General features: G+C 42.1%; 1 protein-coding gene across 50 annotated transcripts in view; it reads right to left on the minus strand.

Annotated features, from left to right (window-relative positions):
* Ttn (titin) overlaps positions 1-16028 on the minus strand; it is a 282873-nt gene that overhangs the window by 8841 nt on the left and 258004 nt on the right. For 47 of the 50 annotated variants that reach the window (XM_048808057.1, XM_048808041.1, XM_048808092.1 and 44 more), the window contains 12 exons: positions 15434-16018; positions 15000-15305; positions 14580-14879; positions 13342-13917; positions 12939-13244; positions 11863-12456; positions 6087-11740; positions 5808-5964; positions 4405-5096; positions 4158-4311; positions 3338-3640; positions 1898-3206 (listed from right to left, as the gene is read on the minus strand). In XM_048808057.1, the coding sequence (XP_048664014.1) occupies positions 2908-3206; positions 3338-3640; positions 4158-4311; positions 4405-5096; positions 5808-5964; positions 6087-11740; positions 11863-12456; positions 12939-13244; positions 13342-13917; positions 14580-14879; positions 15000-15305; positions 15434-16018 (9926 nt within the window). In that variant the 3' untranslated portion in view covers positions 1898-2907. Of the gene's footprint in view, positions 1-1897; positions 3207-3289; positions 3296-3337; positions 3641-4157; positions 4312-4404; positions 5097-5807; positions 5965-6086; positions 11741-11862; positions 12457-12938; positions 13245-13341; positions 13918-14579; positions 14880-14999; positions 15306-15433; positions 16019-16028 lie in introns of those variants that run through there. The other 3 variants (XM_048808084.1, XM_048808091.1, XM_048808086.1) reach the window with 3 other exon arrangements.

The following is a 16028-nucleotide window of genomic DNA, read 5'->3' on the forward strand; positions in this document are numbered from 1 at the left end:
GAGGAACCACTCCTGCCTTGCTGACGTTGGGGCGATACGGAGCAGGAATACTAACTACATTAAGGATGTATTTAGGATGTCTGGTGCAAGTCTCAGCATCTCTGGAGAATTACCCTTTCAGGGAACGTGCACCTAGCAAGAAGCTTCTATTGCTGAGGCTTTGTTGGTGTAGGAAGACCTGGTTTGGAAGAGGTCCTACCTCCGCGGGGAGCAATGATTTTGGAGGAGCAGGGGAAAGAGACAAGCTAGAAACCTCAGGAAGGCCTTCTTGTGATTCTAGCTGGAGCGCCCTTGGCCTCTCAGGATCCTCCCACTTCGTAATCCTGGCAAATCCACCCAGCCGGCCACGCCCTGGGGCAGAGGCTAGGGGCTTTCTTCCTTCTATAAAAGGAAGTCAAGCCTGGCTTTTGACGCACATCCCCTTCGCGCCACAGGCTGCTGCCGTCCTCTACTCCCAGGCCCGCTCGGATCTGAGGGAATGGGGAGCTGCTACTGCAGGATCAGGTTTGGCATTCTCATCAACACCAACGGGGTCAGCCTTGGGGAGGACACGTGAGTATATAACCCGTCAAAGCTGGGAAGAATCATCCTAGGAAGTCACCCCCTCCGATCCGCCTCTCACTTGGAAGTATGAGAAGGCATTTAACGTTGTAAGGTGGCTTAGCGGGTGCTGTTGGCTCTGTCCCGATTCACCAGGGCATGTTTACCCACATTGTTTCTTCCCGGTTTCTTGAGTGTTTGCTGTTTAGCTGCCTCGGTGGACAGAGAATGGCTGTGCCCAACAGGTGTGCTTCTCGCCCCATCACCTGGCCTCACCTGGGAGGTTATTTCCCGCTCCTCTCCCCTCCCCCATCACATCCTGTAGCCCTTGACTGATTGCAAGGAGGTACAAAAGGGCTTCCCGCTAGCTCTGGTTGGAATCAGCTCTGTGGTTCCAGGGACTGATGCTTCCTGTGAGACTGGGTTGAGGCTGCTGCTGATTCTACAGTCTTTCTTAACTTTCCTCTTCTGCCCTATGTGCCTGCTTCCCCTTTTTCCTGAGAAGATTTAACCAAGACAAGAATGCTGCGCAGGGCAGTTCTTTGTTGACCAAAACAGCTAAAAAGCCAAAATTCCAGGCTCTGGGTTAAGACAAGAATCTGAGTTTTGCTTTTGGGAATCTGATTTAAGACAGGAAACTTGACGAATAAATTAATGAAGATCCAAGATCTTCCTTTGGAAAATAAAAATCAATGGTACATATGCTTCATCTTTGAACACTTGCAGTTACATTAAGGAGGTCAATTTAGGCAAATAACCAACATCATGGGTTTACAATTACTGTTAAGCTAACTGAAGTGGATAAATACAGGTGTTTATGGTGCTAGATTTTTTACTTTTTTTAAATGGAGTATCAGTTATTTCAAAAAGCATGGTAGAAATATACTATTTAAATAAGTTCTTCAGTCCTAAGTCTTTCATTTGTTCTGTCTCATTTTGGAGCTACAGTAGTTAATATGGACTCAGTCCCTGTGTTTGTCATTTTCTGTTCACTGTACTTCTCAAATGGACAAGATCCATGTCATCTTACTTATCTTTGCATTGTTCTGTCTGGTATCTAGCACAAAATACTGTGAAATGCAGATGTTCATCTTTGAATTTAGTTGACTCACCTCCCATAAAACAGTTTATCTTGATAAGTTTAGAACACAAGCTTTTGAGGATAAATTTGTCCTCAAGAACTATATCTAGACTTTTAAAGCAAAATATACAAAACAGCAACTTAAATATTTGCTTAAAAGAACTTATTAACATGGGCTATTTTCAAGTTGTGTTGCTTTATCTATGATCACATCTGTGATGTGTGAAGCACATACTTCTCTACCCTAAAATCTTACAGAAAACAACCACCACACAGTTTGAGGTGCAGATAGCTTGCTTTATTTTGTTGTTACTATCTCAAGGAGGTCCAGTAATAGTATCACTAACAATTGAATTTATACTTGCATGAAAAGAACTACATCAAATTGACATTTTGGGCAGTTTGTAATGTTATTTTTAACTTAACAACAGCTTTATTATGTTGTTGTTTTTGCTGTGGCTCATTGCTTAGTTGCCCGGTTTTTCAGTTGTAATTTAAATTTAGAGCTACCACACAAAGGCATTGACTGCACCTGGGACCTCCAGGAGTTGACACTGCTCTGGCATAGGAATACTTGGATAACTTGGTTAAATGAGGGGATGGCCAGGTGATGGTACTTTTCCAAGCTATCCAGGCACTCTTTATGGCAGAGACAGTGTATAATGAGCGAACAAAGTGTTGGCCGTTACACTTTGCTCTGGTAATATTTAAGTCATGATAATTTTAAGTGTGACATCATCAAGAAAATGTAAAACATTAAAGTGGTGCTTACAGGAGGGTAAATGCAAACATCACCAATGCCTTACATTTCTGATTCAATAGGTATTGGTGCACATATCAGATGACATGTGCAGCAGCAGCATCTTTGAGGTGGGTAGGACATCTTCAGTGGGGAATTTCTCAACCCACTGAGGCATACTTAGACATCAACAGTATGTTGAGGCACAAAGATTAAGTGTTGAGCAGGGTATTCGTTCCATAAGAAACTTTCTCCTGCCAACAGTTAGTTTCAAAAGTTACATTGTAAAATGTCATAAAATAAAGGTACAAAACTTTATAACCGTTAATCCGGCTATATACAGTATGTACATGTCATTAGGAAATGTCTAATATTCTTAGGTCAACAATTATGAGAGATCGAAATGTGTATTTTTGAACTTGACTCATTTAGGTGGATACAAAACTACTGTTTAAAAAATATTTACAGATCAGAAAGATTAGTCCATGTGAATTATTTGTGAAAAGTTAAGAATGATGAATGTAGAGTATAAGGGCACAAGGCCCTCTTAAATGGAACGAATGTTTATGTTCACAGTGGCAGAGTCGGAGCCAAACTCATTCCCTAAACTCAGGGTATAAAGTCCACCATCTTGTTTCTGTACGTCCATGATGATCAGGGTTGTCAGGTCATCTGTGTTTTCAATGTGGAATCTCCCTTGTTGTTCTTGGTTTTGGATTTTTCTTCCACCACAGGACCATGTTATTTCTGGGGTCGGGTCCCCCGTAAAAGCACAGGCTACTGTTAGAACTTTGCCTTCATCGATGCTGATATCAGAGGGAAGAGCTTCGATTTTAGGTGGAATTCCTTTAGGGAACAACAAAAAGGTTTTAGGATCACTGAAAAAATAACGATATGCTTGCTACTAAATTATGTGTACTAAAGACTACACCACGCTACTTGGCTTGTCTACCTCTACCAGTAATTTTATTGCTCACCTCTTCCGCCTGCTTTAAGCATTCTACTAGTTGAGCTTTCCAGTTGTGTCATACTAGATTTTCCCATAAAACTGCTGGAACTCATTTCTATAAAGGACTCTTGCATGGAGGACATGCTTTGGGCAGACATGCTTGCAAATTTCATTTCAGTCATGCTGCTAGCACTGCTGCTGCTGAAACTGCTGAAGGAGGCCTCCTGCTTAGAGGCAGACATTTGGACTGACTGAGACGAGAAGCTTCCTTGCAAGCTTGTGTCACCACTTGTCCTCAATACTACCTCTCTGGAAGGTTCTTCAACTAGAGCTGTGGAGCATAGCAGATACACAGTGAACATCAATGACATCTGGTTAAATGGTGACATCTGACAATGACTTACAGAAATGAAAACTTAAGACACACAGAAACATAACCCAAACAATTTGCTGTTGAAGCGTAAGCGAATACATGAATACATACATTTGTCAAGAGCTAGCTCAATGTCTCCAAGAAACGAATCCTTATATTTCCTATCATTACATTACATGCAGATGCTAGGAGTCACTAGGAGAAAAATGATTAGTGATATAGAAAATAATTGACATTGTACATTCTGAAAGTAAGTGTTACAAGGTAGTTGGTAGCTTTGCTTGGAAATTCAACTTATCCAAGTTTCTGTTTAGCTGTAAAGAAACCAACTGTAAGGGTGAATTCACACAGGATGCCTATCCCTTTTCCACACGGAATTGATAGCAGCTTTTGAGAGTTGTCTGCACTCTGGCAACAACCACCCCCATAACCCCACGAAAACCTTAAGTAAGGGAAATGGCCAAGATATACTTACGAAGGACTGTTAAGGAAGCAGTGGCTGAACATTGGCCACGGAAATTTTTGGCTTTAATTGTGTACTTTCCACTGTCGCTTACTGATGCATTCCGGATTTCAAGAGTGTATACATTTCTGGAGCGATTTACACTGATATTTGAAGAGATCGAAATCTAAAATGAAGGAGAAAAACGGTATTTATGTTCTTCATCGATAGACATGGTATCTAAATTTTTCTTTAGTAATGCATTCATGATTTCACTTACTGGCAAGTTGTTTTTAAACCATTCTATTTCAGGAGATGGCTCCCCACTGATCTCACAAGTAAAGAGGACATTTTGTCCTTCATTAACATTTTGAGATCTGGGCTGTGAGATGAAGGCTGGAGCATCTGAGAGTTCTTTGCTTAAGATCAAGTCATACTGACACTTGACGATGCCTTGACTGGTTTTGCCTATGCAGGTGAGGATTCCTTCATCTCTGTGACTGGCTTGCTTGATTGTCAGGGTCTGGTCACTGCCTGAGACCCCGTATCTGTACTCCTCAGAGTTGGTGAGCTCCATGCCATTCAGGACCCATTTCACATCAGTGGCACCAGCAATGTTGGCTTTTAAAGTCACTTTTTGACCATCGGTTATACTCATCTGAGTAGAAAAGGCTTTTATCTCAGCATGAGTTCTAATTTCTTCTGATGCCTGTGATGTTTTTGTGATTTCCTCATGGACAATGGATTTTTCCAGGGAGGCTGCTGCTGATTTCTTGACTTCTTCAGAGATCAGAACCTTTGATTCTTCCTCCTTGAATGCTAACTTTTCTTTAGATTTCACCTCTGACACCTTGATTTCTTCAGAAGTCAGAGATTTTTGGGAAATTTCTTCTTGGACAACTGCCTTCTTCTGAGGTGTGATTTCAGAGGTCTTTTGTGTAGATACTTTCTGTGCCTCAGTGTCTTTTACAGCTAAAATAAGAAATCTCTGTAAGGCAAACTTAATTGGAAAAAGACCTCCCTCCACCCTTTCTTTAGATTTTGCATGTTCATAATATAGAGTCAGAAGGAAAAAAATTCTAACCTATATATGTAGAGGTAACCAATTCTGTCTCAGATCCAATCTAGGAAAATTGTCATGTATGACTTCTAAGTGTAAGGATTCCTTAAACTAAGTCGAAGATGATTTTTATGACTTAAGGAAAAAAAAAGTCTTGAAAAGAATAGTCAAAAGATTTAGGAGATGTGTGGACTGAAAATATTTCAAGTAACTGAAAAATTAAATCACCTTTTAAAAGACTGAGATGAAAGCAAACAAATTTTAATTGGGAAAACAGATAGCCTCTCATTAACTTTGTATCACTTTGGAAAAAAGCAAGAGTGAAAGTTTAAGGAAGCAGTACCATTTTGTATATTTATCTGACTTTATTCTTGGGTATTCCTGGGGGCTGGGTTTGTTTGTGGAATCTTATATAATTCCACATATAAATATGCATGATCTATATACTGATATAAAGGTTCACATTAACTGTTTGTGCTTATATATTTATATACAAATGGCATTCTAGAATTAGAAAAAATATGTTTTTAAAATTTTCTTGTGTATGTAATAGGGGATGTTAAAAAATGTTTCCTTTATATTGTTTTCTGGAAAATGTTGGTTAAGAACAAACGTTGGCCTACCTTTTACTGTCAATTTGCAGCTGGAGGACACTGATCCAACTGAATTTGTTATCATACAAGTATAAAGTCCGCTGTCAGAAGTTTCAGTCTTATGAATTTCTAAGAGGAATACTCCTTTGTCTTCAGAGAGTTTATATTTACCTCCTTGTGTAATAGCCTGTGGAATGCAAATGATTTGAACTTTTAAAAGTCACTTAATTTTAATTTCTATTTTTGAGTGGGGATGAAGGGAGAGGTTAGTTTTTGAAAAAGAAAAAGGGACAGTTAAGAACTGGTTACCTTTCCATCCTTTGTCCAGTTGACGGTTGGCTGCGGTTCTCCAGTGGCTTTAACTGTAAATTTAGCAACACTGTCTGAAGAAACGGTTGTATCCTGTAGCCCAGTAACAATTACTGGTTTTGAGGAAATTGGTTCAGGAGCTTTTGGTTCAGTTTTCTTGGTTTCTATTGATTCGGTAGTTTTCTGAGCTGATACCTTGGTTTCTGTTGATTCAGCAGTTTTCTGAGCTGATTTCTTAGTTTCAGATATGCTGGATACCTGCTCATGGATACTTTTAAAGGCCTGTCCCGTAAACTGGAAGTTAGTTTTGGAAGTTCCACCTTCCCCAGAAATCTCACAGACATATTCCCCACAGTCAGACTCAGTGAGGTTATGAATTTTGAGTTCGTAGGTACCATCGGCTGAATAATGAAACTGGAAATGCCCATTTTCCTTCAGTTTCTTGCCATCTTTGTACCAGGTGACCTCTTTTGCACTTAATACACTACTTTCAACTGCACAGGTTAGTTTTGCAACATCTTTAGAAGCTTCTGCTTTCAGGAATCGAGTTATCTTTGGTGGAGCAGAGACTGGCAGCTGCTGAACTTTCTCTGTTGGTGTAGGCTTTGTCTCTGTAGGTGACACAGCTTTTGGATGAGAAGTCACTGGTTCTGGAGATTTCACTCGTTTGGGAGACTTCACTGCTTCTGGAGATTTTACCCGAGGTTCTGGGGATTTGACCCTGGGTGGGGATGTCACAGCCTTTTCTGTAACCTTGGCCTTCTGAACCGTCAAGGTAAACTGTGCTTCCTGCTTCCCCTCGCTGTTCTCTACCAGCACGCTGTAGCTGCCTTCATCAGACGCCTGCACTGAAGAGATCTCAAAGGTCGATTTGTACTTTGCAGTGGTCACTTGGTGGCGGGCAGAAGTACTTATCGCTTGCCCTCCCCGCAGCCAGGTCACAGTTGGTACCGGCTCACCATCTGTATCGCAAGAAAACCTGGCAGACTCGCCTTCGTACACAGTTATGGACCGTGGCTTTGTTAGAATTCTCGCAGCCAGTGTTGTCTTGATCTTTCTGGTTGTGGATTTTTCTTCCAGTGACTTTTCTTCTAATGCAGTGCTTTTCATTTCTGCAGAAGCATAGTGTTCATAGGATGAGAGACTTTCCCTTGTCTCTGTCATCTGTGATTTCACTTCTCTGACGGAAGAAGCAGCTTCCATCTCAGATGTTTTCTTAAACGATGAAACTGCATATGCCTCTGTTCTTGTCAGCTCAGGGAAAACTGATCTGGGGACCTCTTCATCTCTGCGCCGGGATGCATAGGTGGTATAATCCCCTCCTGTTACATCCAAGGTTGCATAGTCAGAAGCTTCTCCTTTGTAGTTGGTGCATACAGCGCGGTAGGTTCCGCTGTCATCACTGTGGCAGTCCAGAATCTCCAGCGTCAGGACTCCACTTGTGTTGGTGTAATGAATCTTACTGCTCTCTTGGAGCTCCACACCGTTGTGGTACCATTTAACCTCAGCAGTTGGCTTAGACTGAACATTTAAGATGAAGCGAGTATTTTGGCCACAGGGCACCCTATGGGAGCGCATTCTTAGTGTGATTCGAGGGGCGTGGTCCAGTGTGAAAGGCTGCTGACTCAGGACTTCATACTTCCTCTCGGATGTCTTCTGAGTCTTTAAAGCGGCTTTCATGGACTCATACCTGGAAAAGATATCAAATCTTGCAGACCTCTCAAATCTTGAGAGTGACCTCTCACTAGACACAGGACTGGGGGAACGTGGGCGGGTTCTCTCTGGAGTAGGGGATCTTCTTTCTAAGTCCTCTTCGTATTCCTCAGCTGGTGGTGGACGTGATCGGATCAATTCTGACACCGGCCTCATTAGCTCAATGTAAGTTGGTGACAGGGAGCGCCGCCGTCTCAGGAGCCTGGAGGCGGAGGAGGACGATTCTCTCTGTGCACGTCTTGAGATTTCGTATTCTTCCTCAATTTCTGTTATTTCGGTCACTTCTCTCTGTCGTCTTGATTTCTTTTTAGACTTTTCTTCCTTGGACATGTGGTCAAGCTCGCTCTTGTATTCTGAGAGACGCTGGGTGGTAGTGACCGGACGGAGCAGCTCTTCGTCCTCCCTCTCGGCCATGATCCTCTGCAGCTGCTTGGGCTGTCTGTACGAGGCCCGGGCGTGCCGTTCCCGCAGCTCTGCATAACTCGTACTCGTTTCAGCCCTGGTAGGGATGTGGTAGGTCGAATATCTGAAGTCTTTTCTTGATTCCTCCACCTTGACGTGAGCTTGTGGAGAAGAGTAACGGAGGCTAGAAAGCTCAAAACGTGGAGGGCTTCGGCTGGGGGGTGAAGCGGAGAAACCCAGCTCAAGCTCTTCCTCCAGACGCAGCCGCTCCTCCTCTGTCCTTTTCATTGCCAGGTAGTCATCAATGGGGAGGAGCAGCTCTTCATCGGAGATGTCACCCAGAGAGCGTCTCCTGCGCCTGTAATAAAAGTCATATTCTGGAGAGGGTGTACGTCGGCGGGCTGGCCTCACCATCTCCAGGTCATCCTGGGACAGCTTGGGAATGCGCCACTTAGGTCTGTATTGATCTGTAATGCGCGGGAGGGGCATCACGTAGAACTGTTCCCATCTGGAAAGGCGAATGCGCTTGGGTCTTTTCTGAACCACTCTGTCCAGTTTCCCAGGCATCTCATATTGGTCACGGATCTTTTTATACCATTTCATGTCAGACATGGGCACGAACTGCTTGATGCGTTGGTCTTCCTCAATGGTGGTCTGTTTGTACTTGCGTGGCTCTGGTACTTCATAAGGCATGCGGAGTTTTCTCTCCTCCTTCTTTTCTTCGGTTTCAAGTCGGAATTCCCCTTTTACAGTCTTGGTGCTCACGGCTGGTTTATAAAGGATAGCCGCTTCTCTCAGAGCCTCTTGGGCTACCTGTGTCAGGGCCACAGTTTCAGTTCCGGAAAGAATCTCAGCCATTCTTAGCGTCTTGTCAATCTGTTTTTGGACGTGGCGTTCCCGTTCCTCCTTACTCTGGAACTCCTGTTTGACGTATCTCAAACGTTCCACTTGTAAGTGAGCCTGGCAGCTGGTGGACCCAGCTGTGTTTGTGGCTGTGACTCGATAGTAACCCGTGTCTTCAGGCAAAGTATCTCTGATGTGCAAAGCATAATAATCCAAGCCTTCATGGACAATTTCAATGTGAGGCCCAAGGGACAGTGGCTGTCCGTCTTTCTCCCATTTTAATGTTGGTGGGGGAATGCCTGACACTCGGATCTCAAAGCAGACACTTTGGCCTTCCTGGCATTCTGCGTTGGCCAGTAGCCGTTTGAACATGGGTCTTAGGGTTGTATCTGTTGGAGGTGGGTGTAGGGTTACCGTCAGCTTTGCTTTACAGCTGTCTTCACCGTATTTGTTCCTTGCCACAACCGTATACTCGGCATCATCGTCTGTAGTGACACTGTTGATTGTTAATTGGTAAAGACCTTTGTCAGACTCAAACGTGTACTTTTTGTCATCATCACCTGGTTTGATCTTCTGACCCGATTTATACCATGTTACACGAGGCTCTGGGTGGACAGTTATAGTTACTCCAAACCGGACATTTTCACCCACATAAGCCGTCTTGTTATAGAGAGGCAGGGTAAATTCTGGTGGTCTTTCCAGGAGTCTCATGGTATCTGTTCTGCGCTTAATTTTCTTCATGGTTCTACGGCAGTAATAGTCATAAACTTCTCTCACACCTTTAACAAACAGCTCTGCGTAAGAACTGTCTTCACCATAGTCATTGACGACTTTGCATCTGTAGGTACCATCGTTGAATTTGGTAATGTCTTTGATATACATGGTGGCCACTCCATCTTCATAGGTGATTTCATATTTCTCACTGTTCTCCAGCTGTCTGACACCGAAATACCAGCTTACTTGGGTAGACTGATCATAATTTTCAATTTTGCATACATATTTGACATATCCTCCTTCTTCACCAACTGCATGCATTATCTGCCCAGAAACTGGGCCTATTTCGATGGATGCGACTTTAACTTTAGCAACGCTCACTCCCTTCTGAGATCGAATTGCACCACCACAGGAGATCCTGGCTGCTGACACAACCATGTTGAGGTCTTTCTTGATCAGAGTGTGGTAGTAGCGCCGGTGTTTTAAAGTTCTAATGACTTTAGTACTGACTCTGTCGATCTTCTGCTTCAGCCATGGGTGTTGGAGTGCCTCAGTTGCTGTCATGCGAGATTTTCTCTCTTTCACTAATAGCCGGTCAACAAAATCCATGGCTTCGAGGCTAATTTCTTTGAATGCTTCTTCATCGAAAGTATATTCAGCATTCATGATATTCTCAATTATCTGTTGGTTAGTTTCAGCCAGGAATGGGTTGATACCACTCAGCAGCACATATACCAGTGTCCCAAGTGACCACATGTCTGTGGCTGTGCTGACAACATCATGGTGGTGAACTTCCGGTGCATAATATTCAGGGGCAGTGAACAGAAGCCTGAAGTTGTCCCCTGGCTTCAGCTGACGAGCTTGACCAAATTCTATGATTTTAATTGTGGAGCTCCTTCTTGTTTGGTAAATGATGTTTTCTGGTCTAATGTCAAAGTGTCCAATATTATGACTGTGTAAGAACTCCAGTGCTTCACAGACTTGGCGAACATAACTTACAATTTCTCTTTCGTTGAGTTCAAAAGCACTTGTATTAATGCGCTCAAATATGTCAAGTCCTGATATAAACTCAAAGATCATAACTAATTCTTCCATGCTTTCAAATGATTCGTGGAGGTATAAGATATTTCTGTGCCTAGCAATGTTTAGAATGGAAATCTCTTTCTTTACCAAAACTTGATCAGTCCCCTTGACTTTGACAAATTTGGCCATGAATGTTTTCTTTGAGGAAGTTTCAACACAGCGGTGGACAATTCCAAACTCGCCACGTCCAAGATCTTCAGCAATCATATATCTCTCATAGAGTTCCTTGGTTTTGGAGTGAGATGCTTTAGTCATGGAAACTTCCCTGGTTTCATCTACCTCTTCATCATAATTCATAGCTCTGGTCTTATCTTCTTTGGTTATGGTTGGTTCTGAAGGCTCAGAAGGCTTGCTCAGGCCAAACTTATTTTCGGCTATTACCCGGAATTGGTAACTTGTCTTTCCAAATAAGTTGATCACCGTGTAACGTGTTTCTCGGGCCTGTCCTACCCGAAGCCACCTTTCTGCAGTAGTTGCACATTTTTCAATAATATAGTTGGTGATTTTGCTGCCACCATCAGAAGCCGGCTCTGTCCACGTTAAGTTGACAGAATCTCGTGAGACGTCACTGACTTTTACTCCTCTGGGTGGGTCAGGAACATCAGCCACATCAAGTTCAACTGTCTTTTGATCAATTCCAAATCTGTTTTTAGCACAGACCACATAGAAACCAGCATCTTTTCTCTCTACTCCATTGGGGAAAACAAGTGATGTGAAGGATCTTGTGACAATAACTTGGTAGTGGCCATTATTGTCAATGAGATCCTGTCCTTTCTGCCAGGTAATCACAGGGTCCGGTTTGCCACTGAAGGGGATCTTGATGCTGACCACCTCACCTCTGAGGGCATGAACTGCTCCCATGCCTTCAAGAGTTTTAGGCAAGTGTATCTTAGCTGGAACTGTATCAGAATAAAAGAAAAAAAGAATATGATGTAGTAATCTCATTAAGTGTAACACTCCCCCCAACATTTTAATGGTAGGTTATCAGACACCAAATTGACATTTATTGATTCGTGTTTACCTTCCACTTCCAAGGAGGCTGTGCCAGACACGGATCCACCTTGGTTGGTAGCTCTGACTTGGTAAACTGTGGCATCATCATCAGTGACACTTGCAATTATGAGCTGGTGGTAACCACCCTTAAATTCTTGAATCCTATACTTTAATCCATCTGCAATGATTTCTTTGCCTTGTCGGTACCATTTTACAATAGGTTTTGGATGACCAGTCACTTTGCAGACCAAAGTAGCATTGCTCTGATATCTCACATTTAGATTTCTCAGTTCCTCTTTAAAGTGTGGTGCCTGAATGGGGACATCAGATTTGGGAGTGACAGGTTCTGATATTTCACTCCATTCACTTTCACCACCTAGGTTTTCACATTTCACACGGAACTCATATTCAAGACCTTCAATAAGGTTTTGCACTGAAAAGACCGTTTCTCGAATTTCTTCTGTTGTCACAGCAATCCATTTATTCTGCTTCTTCTCACGCTTTTCAAGGTAGTAATTTCTAATCTTTGCGCCTCCATCACTCGCAGGTGGTTTCCAAGCCACAATGCAAGAATCTTTTGTGATAGCAGTAATGGTTGGTTTGCCAGGAGCACTTGGTTTTTCTATTAGAAAATAAAAGATTTAAGTCATGAGGTGAAACAGGCATCTTTATTAAAAGCTTATTATTTTTTAAATTTTATTTTATTTACTTATTTTTTATGTGGTACTGAGGATCAAAACTAGTGCCTCACACATGCTAGGCAAGCAATCTACCACTAAGCCTCAACCCCAGCCCTAAAAGTGAATAATTCCAAAGTTCTATTTAATATAGCTATTTTAGACAAATGGAACTAGTTAACCTATGCTAAGAAATGTGTCAAAAAATAAAACTCCCCTATAAAGATGGAGCTAGACTATATGTGTCCCCTTTTAGATATGCAAACATTCAATTAAAGTGAGAGAAAAGGTATTCTTCTTTATCTGAATCTTTGCTATTTCTTTTCAAAATTTATTTCTGTTTAAAAGAGTTTTTTTTTTTTTTTTTTTTGTAAAGACAGGTGTTAGTGTATGAGATAAGAGAAAAGAGGGTCCAGGTTGTACTCACCAAATGGACTCTTAATGATCACAACTGAGGTCACCTCCAGGGGATCACTGATGCCAAAGGTGTTCTGAGCTGAAACCCGGAAGTAATAACCAGCATTTTCTGTGAGGTTCACGATTCTGCAGGTTGTCACTGAGATGGCTGAAGACACCAATTGCCATTCAGCCCCTTCCTTGGCCTCACACTTCTCTACTACGTAATTGGTGATCCAAGAGCCACCATCATCAGCTGGGGGTTTCCAGCTGATGACCACAGAGTTCTTTAGTAGAGCTTCAATCACAATCGGTCCTGTAGGTTTGTCTGGTTTATCTGTTGGGAGAAAAATATAATTGTAGTGATTTTCATAGTGCATTTCCCAAGATTTTTTTTAAAAAACAGAAAATCACCATAAGCAAAACCAAAATACCTTGTATTTCTACATCAAGAATGGCATCAACTGTTCCAAAGACATTGCTGAGCTGAACTTTATATTTCCCAGCATGAGTCTTACGCTGGACATTCTTCATGACTAGATGAGTATAGTGTTCAGTGTTTTCAATAGTAATGTTTTCTGAGTTTTGCAAAAGTTTCTGTCCATGGAACCAAGTCATGGCAGGTACTGGACGACCAATGTACATGACGTGAAGTCGAAGCGTGGAACCCACAGCACCATAATACTTCTCTTTCAGTGGGTAACCAGGATGGAACTGTGGTGCTGCTTGCAGGAGAAGCTTACTGCTGCTTTCTGTTTCTCCAACTTCATTGGTAGCTATACAGGTATAAACGCCTTCATCTTCTTGTTCCTCTGTCATCACTGTCAGAGTATGTGTGCGTCCATCTGAAGACATTTTATATTTCCGGCTTTGTATGAGCTCCTTACCAAATCGGTACCATTTGATGTCAGGAAGAGGCCTTCCGACAATCTGGCATGAGAGTTGAGCAGCTTCACCCAATTTGGTGGTAACATCTTTCATTTCTTGGCGTACTCCAGGGGCCTCTCCAGCTGGAGGAGATGAATCATAATATTAATGCATTATTACTACTGAATCTATAATCCTTTGTCCTTGTACATCAGCAATGAATTTATCCTACTGGTAGCACTATTATGCTAACAGTTACATATGACTTCAATTCTTACAGATTCTTTGAAGTCATTTTGCTAAAGTCATGTGGAAAATGAATGAATTGAGCCCATCATCATATTGTTATATAGAGTGACTGTTTTATGATTGGGAGGACATTAACAATGTAATAAAAGATTTTGGGGAAATATGCATTCTCTCTATAAACCTTAAGTATTCTTGCCCCTTCTTAGGTTCCTTGAGTTGGGTACATTTGTTAACCCTTTAAATCTTGCTAAGAGGTATTAAAAAAAAAAAACCCAAAACAAAACAAACCACCATTGCATTAGAGAGAGAATTTGCTCCAGGAATGTGCTTTAGTTCATGCATCTAACATCTCCTGTTGGCATTATGTGCCATGAATGGCTTCTCAGAGAACTTATCAGCTATTCCCTATGTATCCATATGCCAAAGCAAATGATTTGTTTCCAAACACTTGTTCTCCAGTAAATCTTGATGGAGTTCTACTTAGTATAGAAGAATAGTTAGTCTTAATATGTTGTTTAGTTTATAAATTATAGGCAGAGAACTCAAGGCTACTTACATGTTAGTTTAGTCTTTATAGACATAGCTGTTCTTCGAGGTCTGCTAAGCCCAGTCTCATTTTCAGCAAAAACCCTGAATTCATATTCAGTAGCTTCCAGCAAACCCCCTATTGTGAATTGCCTGTCCTTGATACGATCCTTATTGCTCTTCTTCCAAGCACTGTCTCCAGATTGTCTATATTCAACCCAGTATCCAAGGATTTCTTTGCCACCATCACATTCAGGTTTCTCCCACTGTAGAGTGACACTGTCTTTGGATATTGAAAGAATCTCAAGTTCTCCTGGTTGGCTTGGTTTATCTGAAATATTTTAAGAAAATTGAGAAGAGAATAAGATTTACAGGCAAAATAAGAGAAAAAGAGTCAACAAGATAGTTTGCTTCTTTGATTTTTTAGTCCTTCTGGAGGCTTTCTCCTTACCAAATGGATCTTTACAGACAACTGGTTCAGAAGCAGGGCTGGTCTCGCTTAGGCCAACATCATTCTGTGCAATGATGCGGAACTGATACTCCGCGTCAGGAACAAGCCCAGTGACAGTGTACATTGTGGTGGTTATCTGAGTCTTGTTGTGTCTGACCCACTTGTCAGTTGATGTTTCCTTGCGTTCAATGTAGTAGCCTGTGACTCGAGAGCCACCATCATCTTTAGGTCGGGACCAGGACAAGCTCACAGAACTCTTGGTCACGTCGAGTACTTCTGGAGGATTGCTTGGAGGTTCTGGAGGATCTATAAATAAAGTGGAAAACCCATACCTGTCACAGACTGTCTCAAATCGTGGAAACTGATGGCTTTCATTTTAAAAACAAGAATACTGAAGTAATTTTTTACAATTTTGTGGTTGAACAAGTACTTACTCAGTGGTGTTTTTGGTATGACTGGTTCCTCAGATTTCAAGGGTTTGCTTATGCCAAATTGGTTTTCTGCTGAAACGCGGAAATGGTATTCCACATTTTCTTTGAGGCCTTTCACTACCAGAGATGTACCCCGGACTCTGGAATCAATGGTATACCAGGCAGCTTTAGGCACTTCTCTTCTTTCAAGGATGTAGCCTAAGATGTCGGCACCGCCATCATCAGCAGGAGGTCTCCAACTGACCCTTACAGAGCGGGCTTGAATGTCGTCATATTCTAGTGGCCCTTCTGGAGTGTTGGGATTTCCTATCACCTTGACCTTGATGTAAACAGTCTTCTTGCCACATTTGTTTTCCAGAACCAAGTCATAAGTTCCAGAATCTTCCCTGACTGCTTCCTTGATCACAAGTTCAGTGTGTGTTTCAGATGTTGCAATCATGGCGCGCCTACTAACATCCTGGCCTTCCTTGGTCCATTTACATATTGGGAATGGTTTTCCTTTGATTGGTATGGTAAGTCTGATGACTCCACCTTGTCTTACAAAGACACCTTCCTGGTATCTTTCATCAAGTTCATAGTCGGGATATTCTGGGGAAAA

The sequence above is a fragment of the Marmota marmota genome, unplaced genomic scaffold (assembly GCF_001458135.2).
Source record: "Marmota marmota marmota unplaced genomic scaffold, marMar, whole genome shotgun sequence".
Lineage (NCBI taxonomy): Eukaryota > Metazoa > Chordata > Mammalia > Rodentia > Sciuridae > Marmota > Marmota marmota.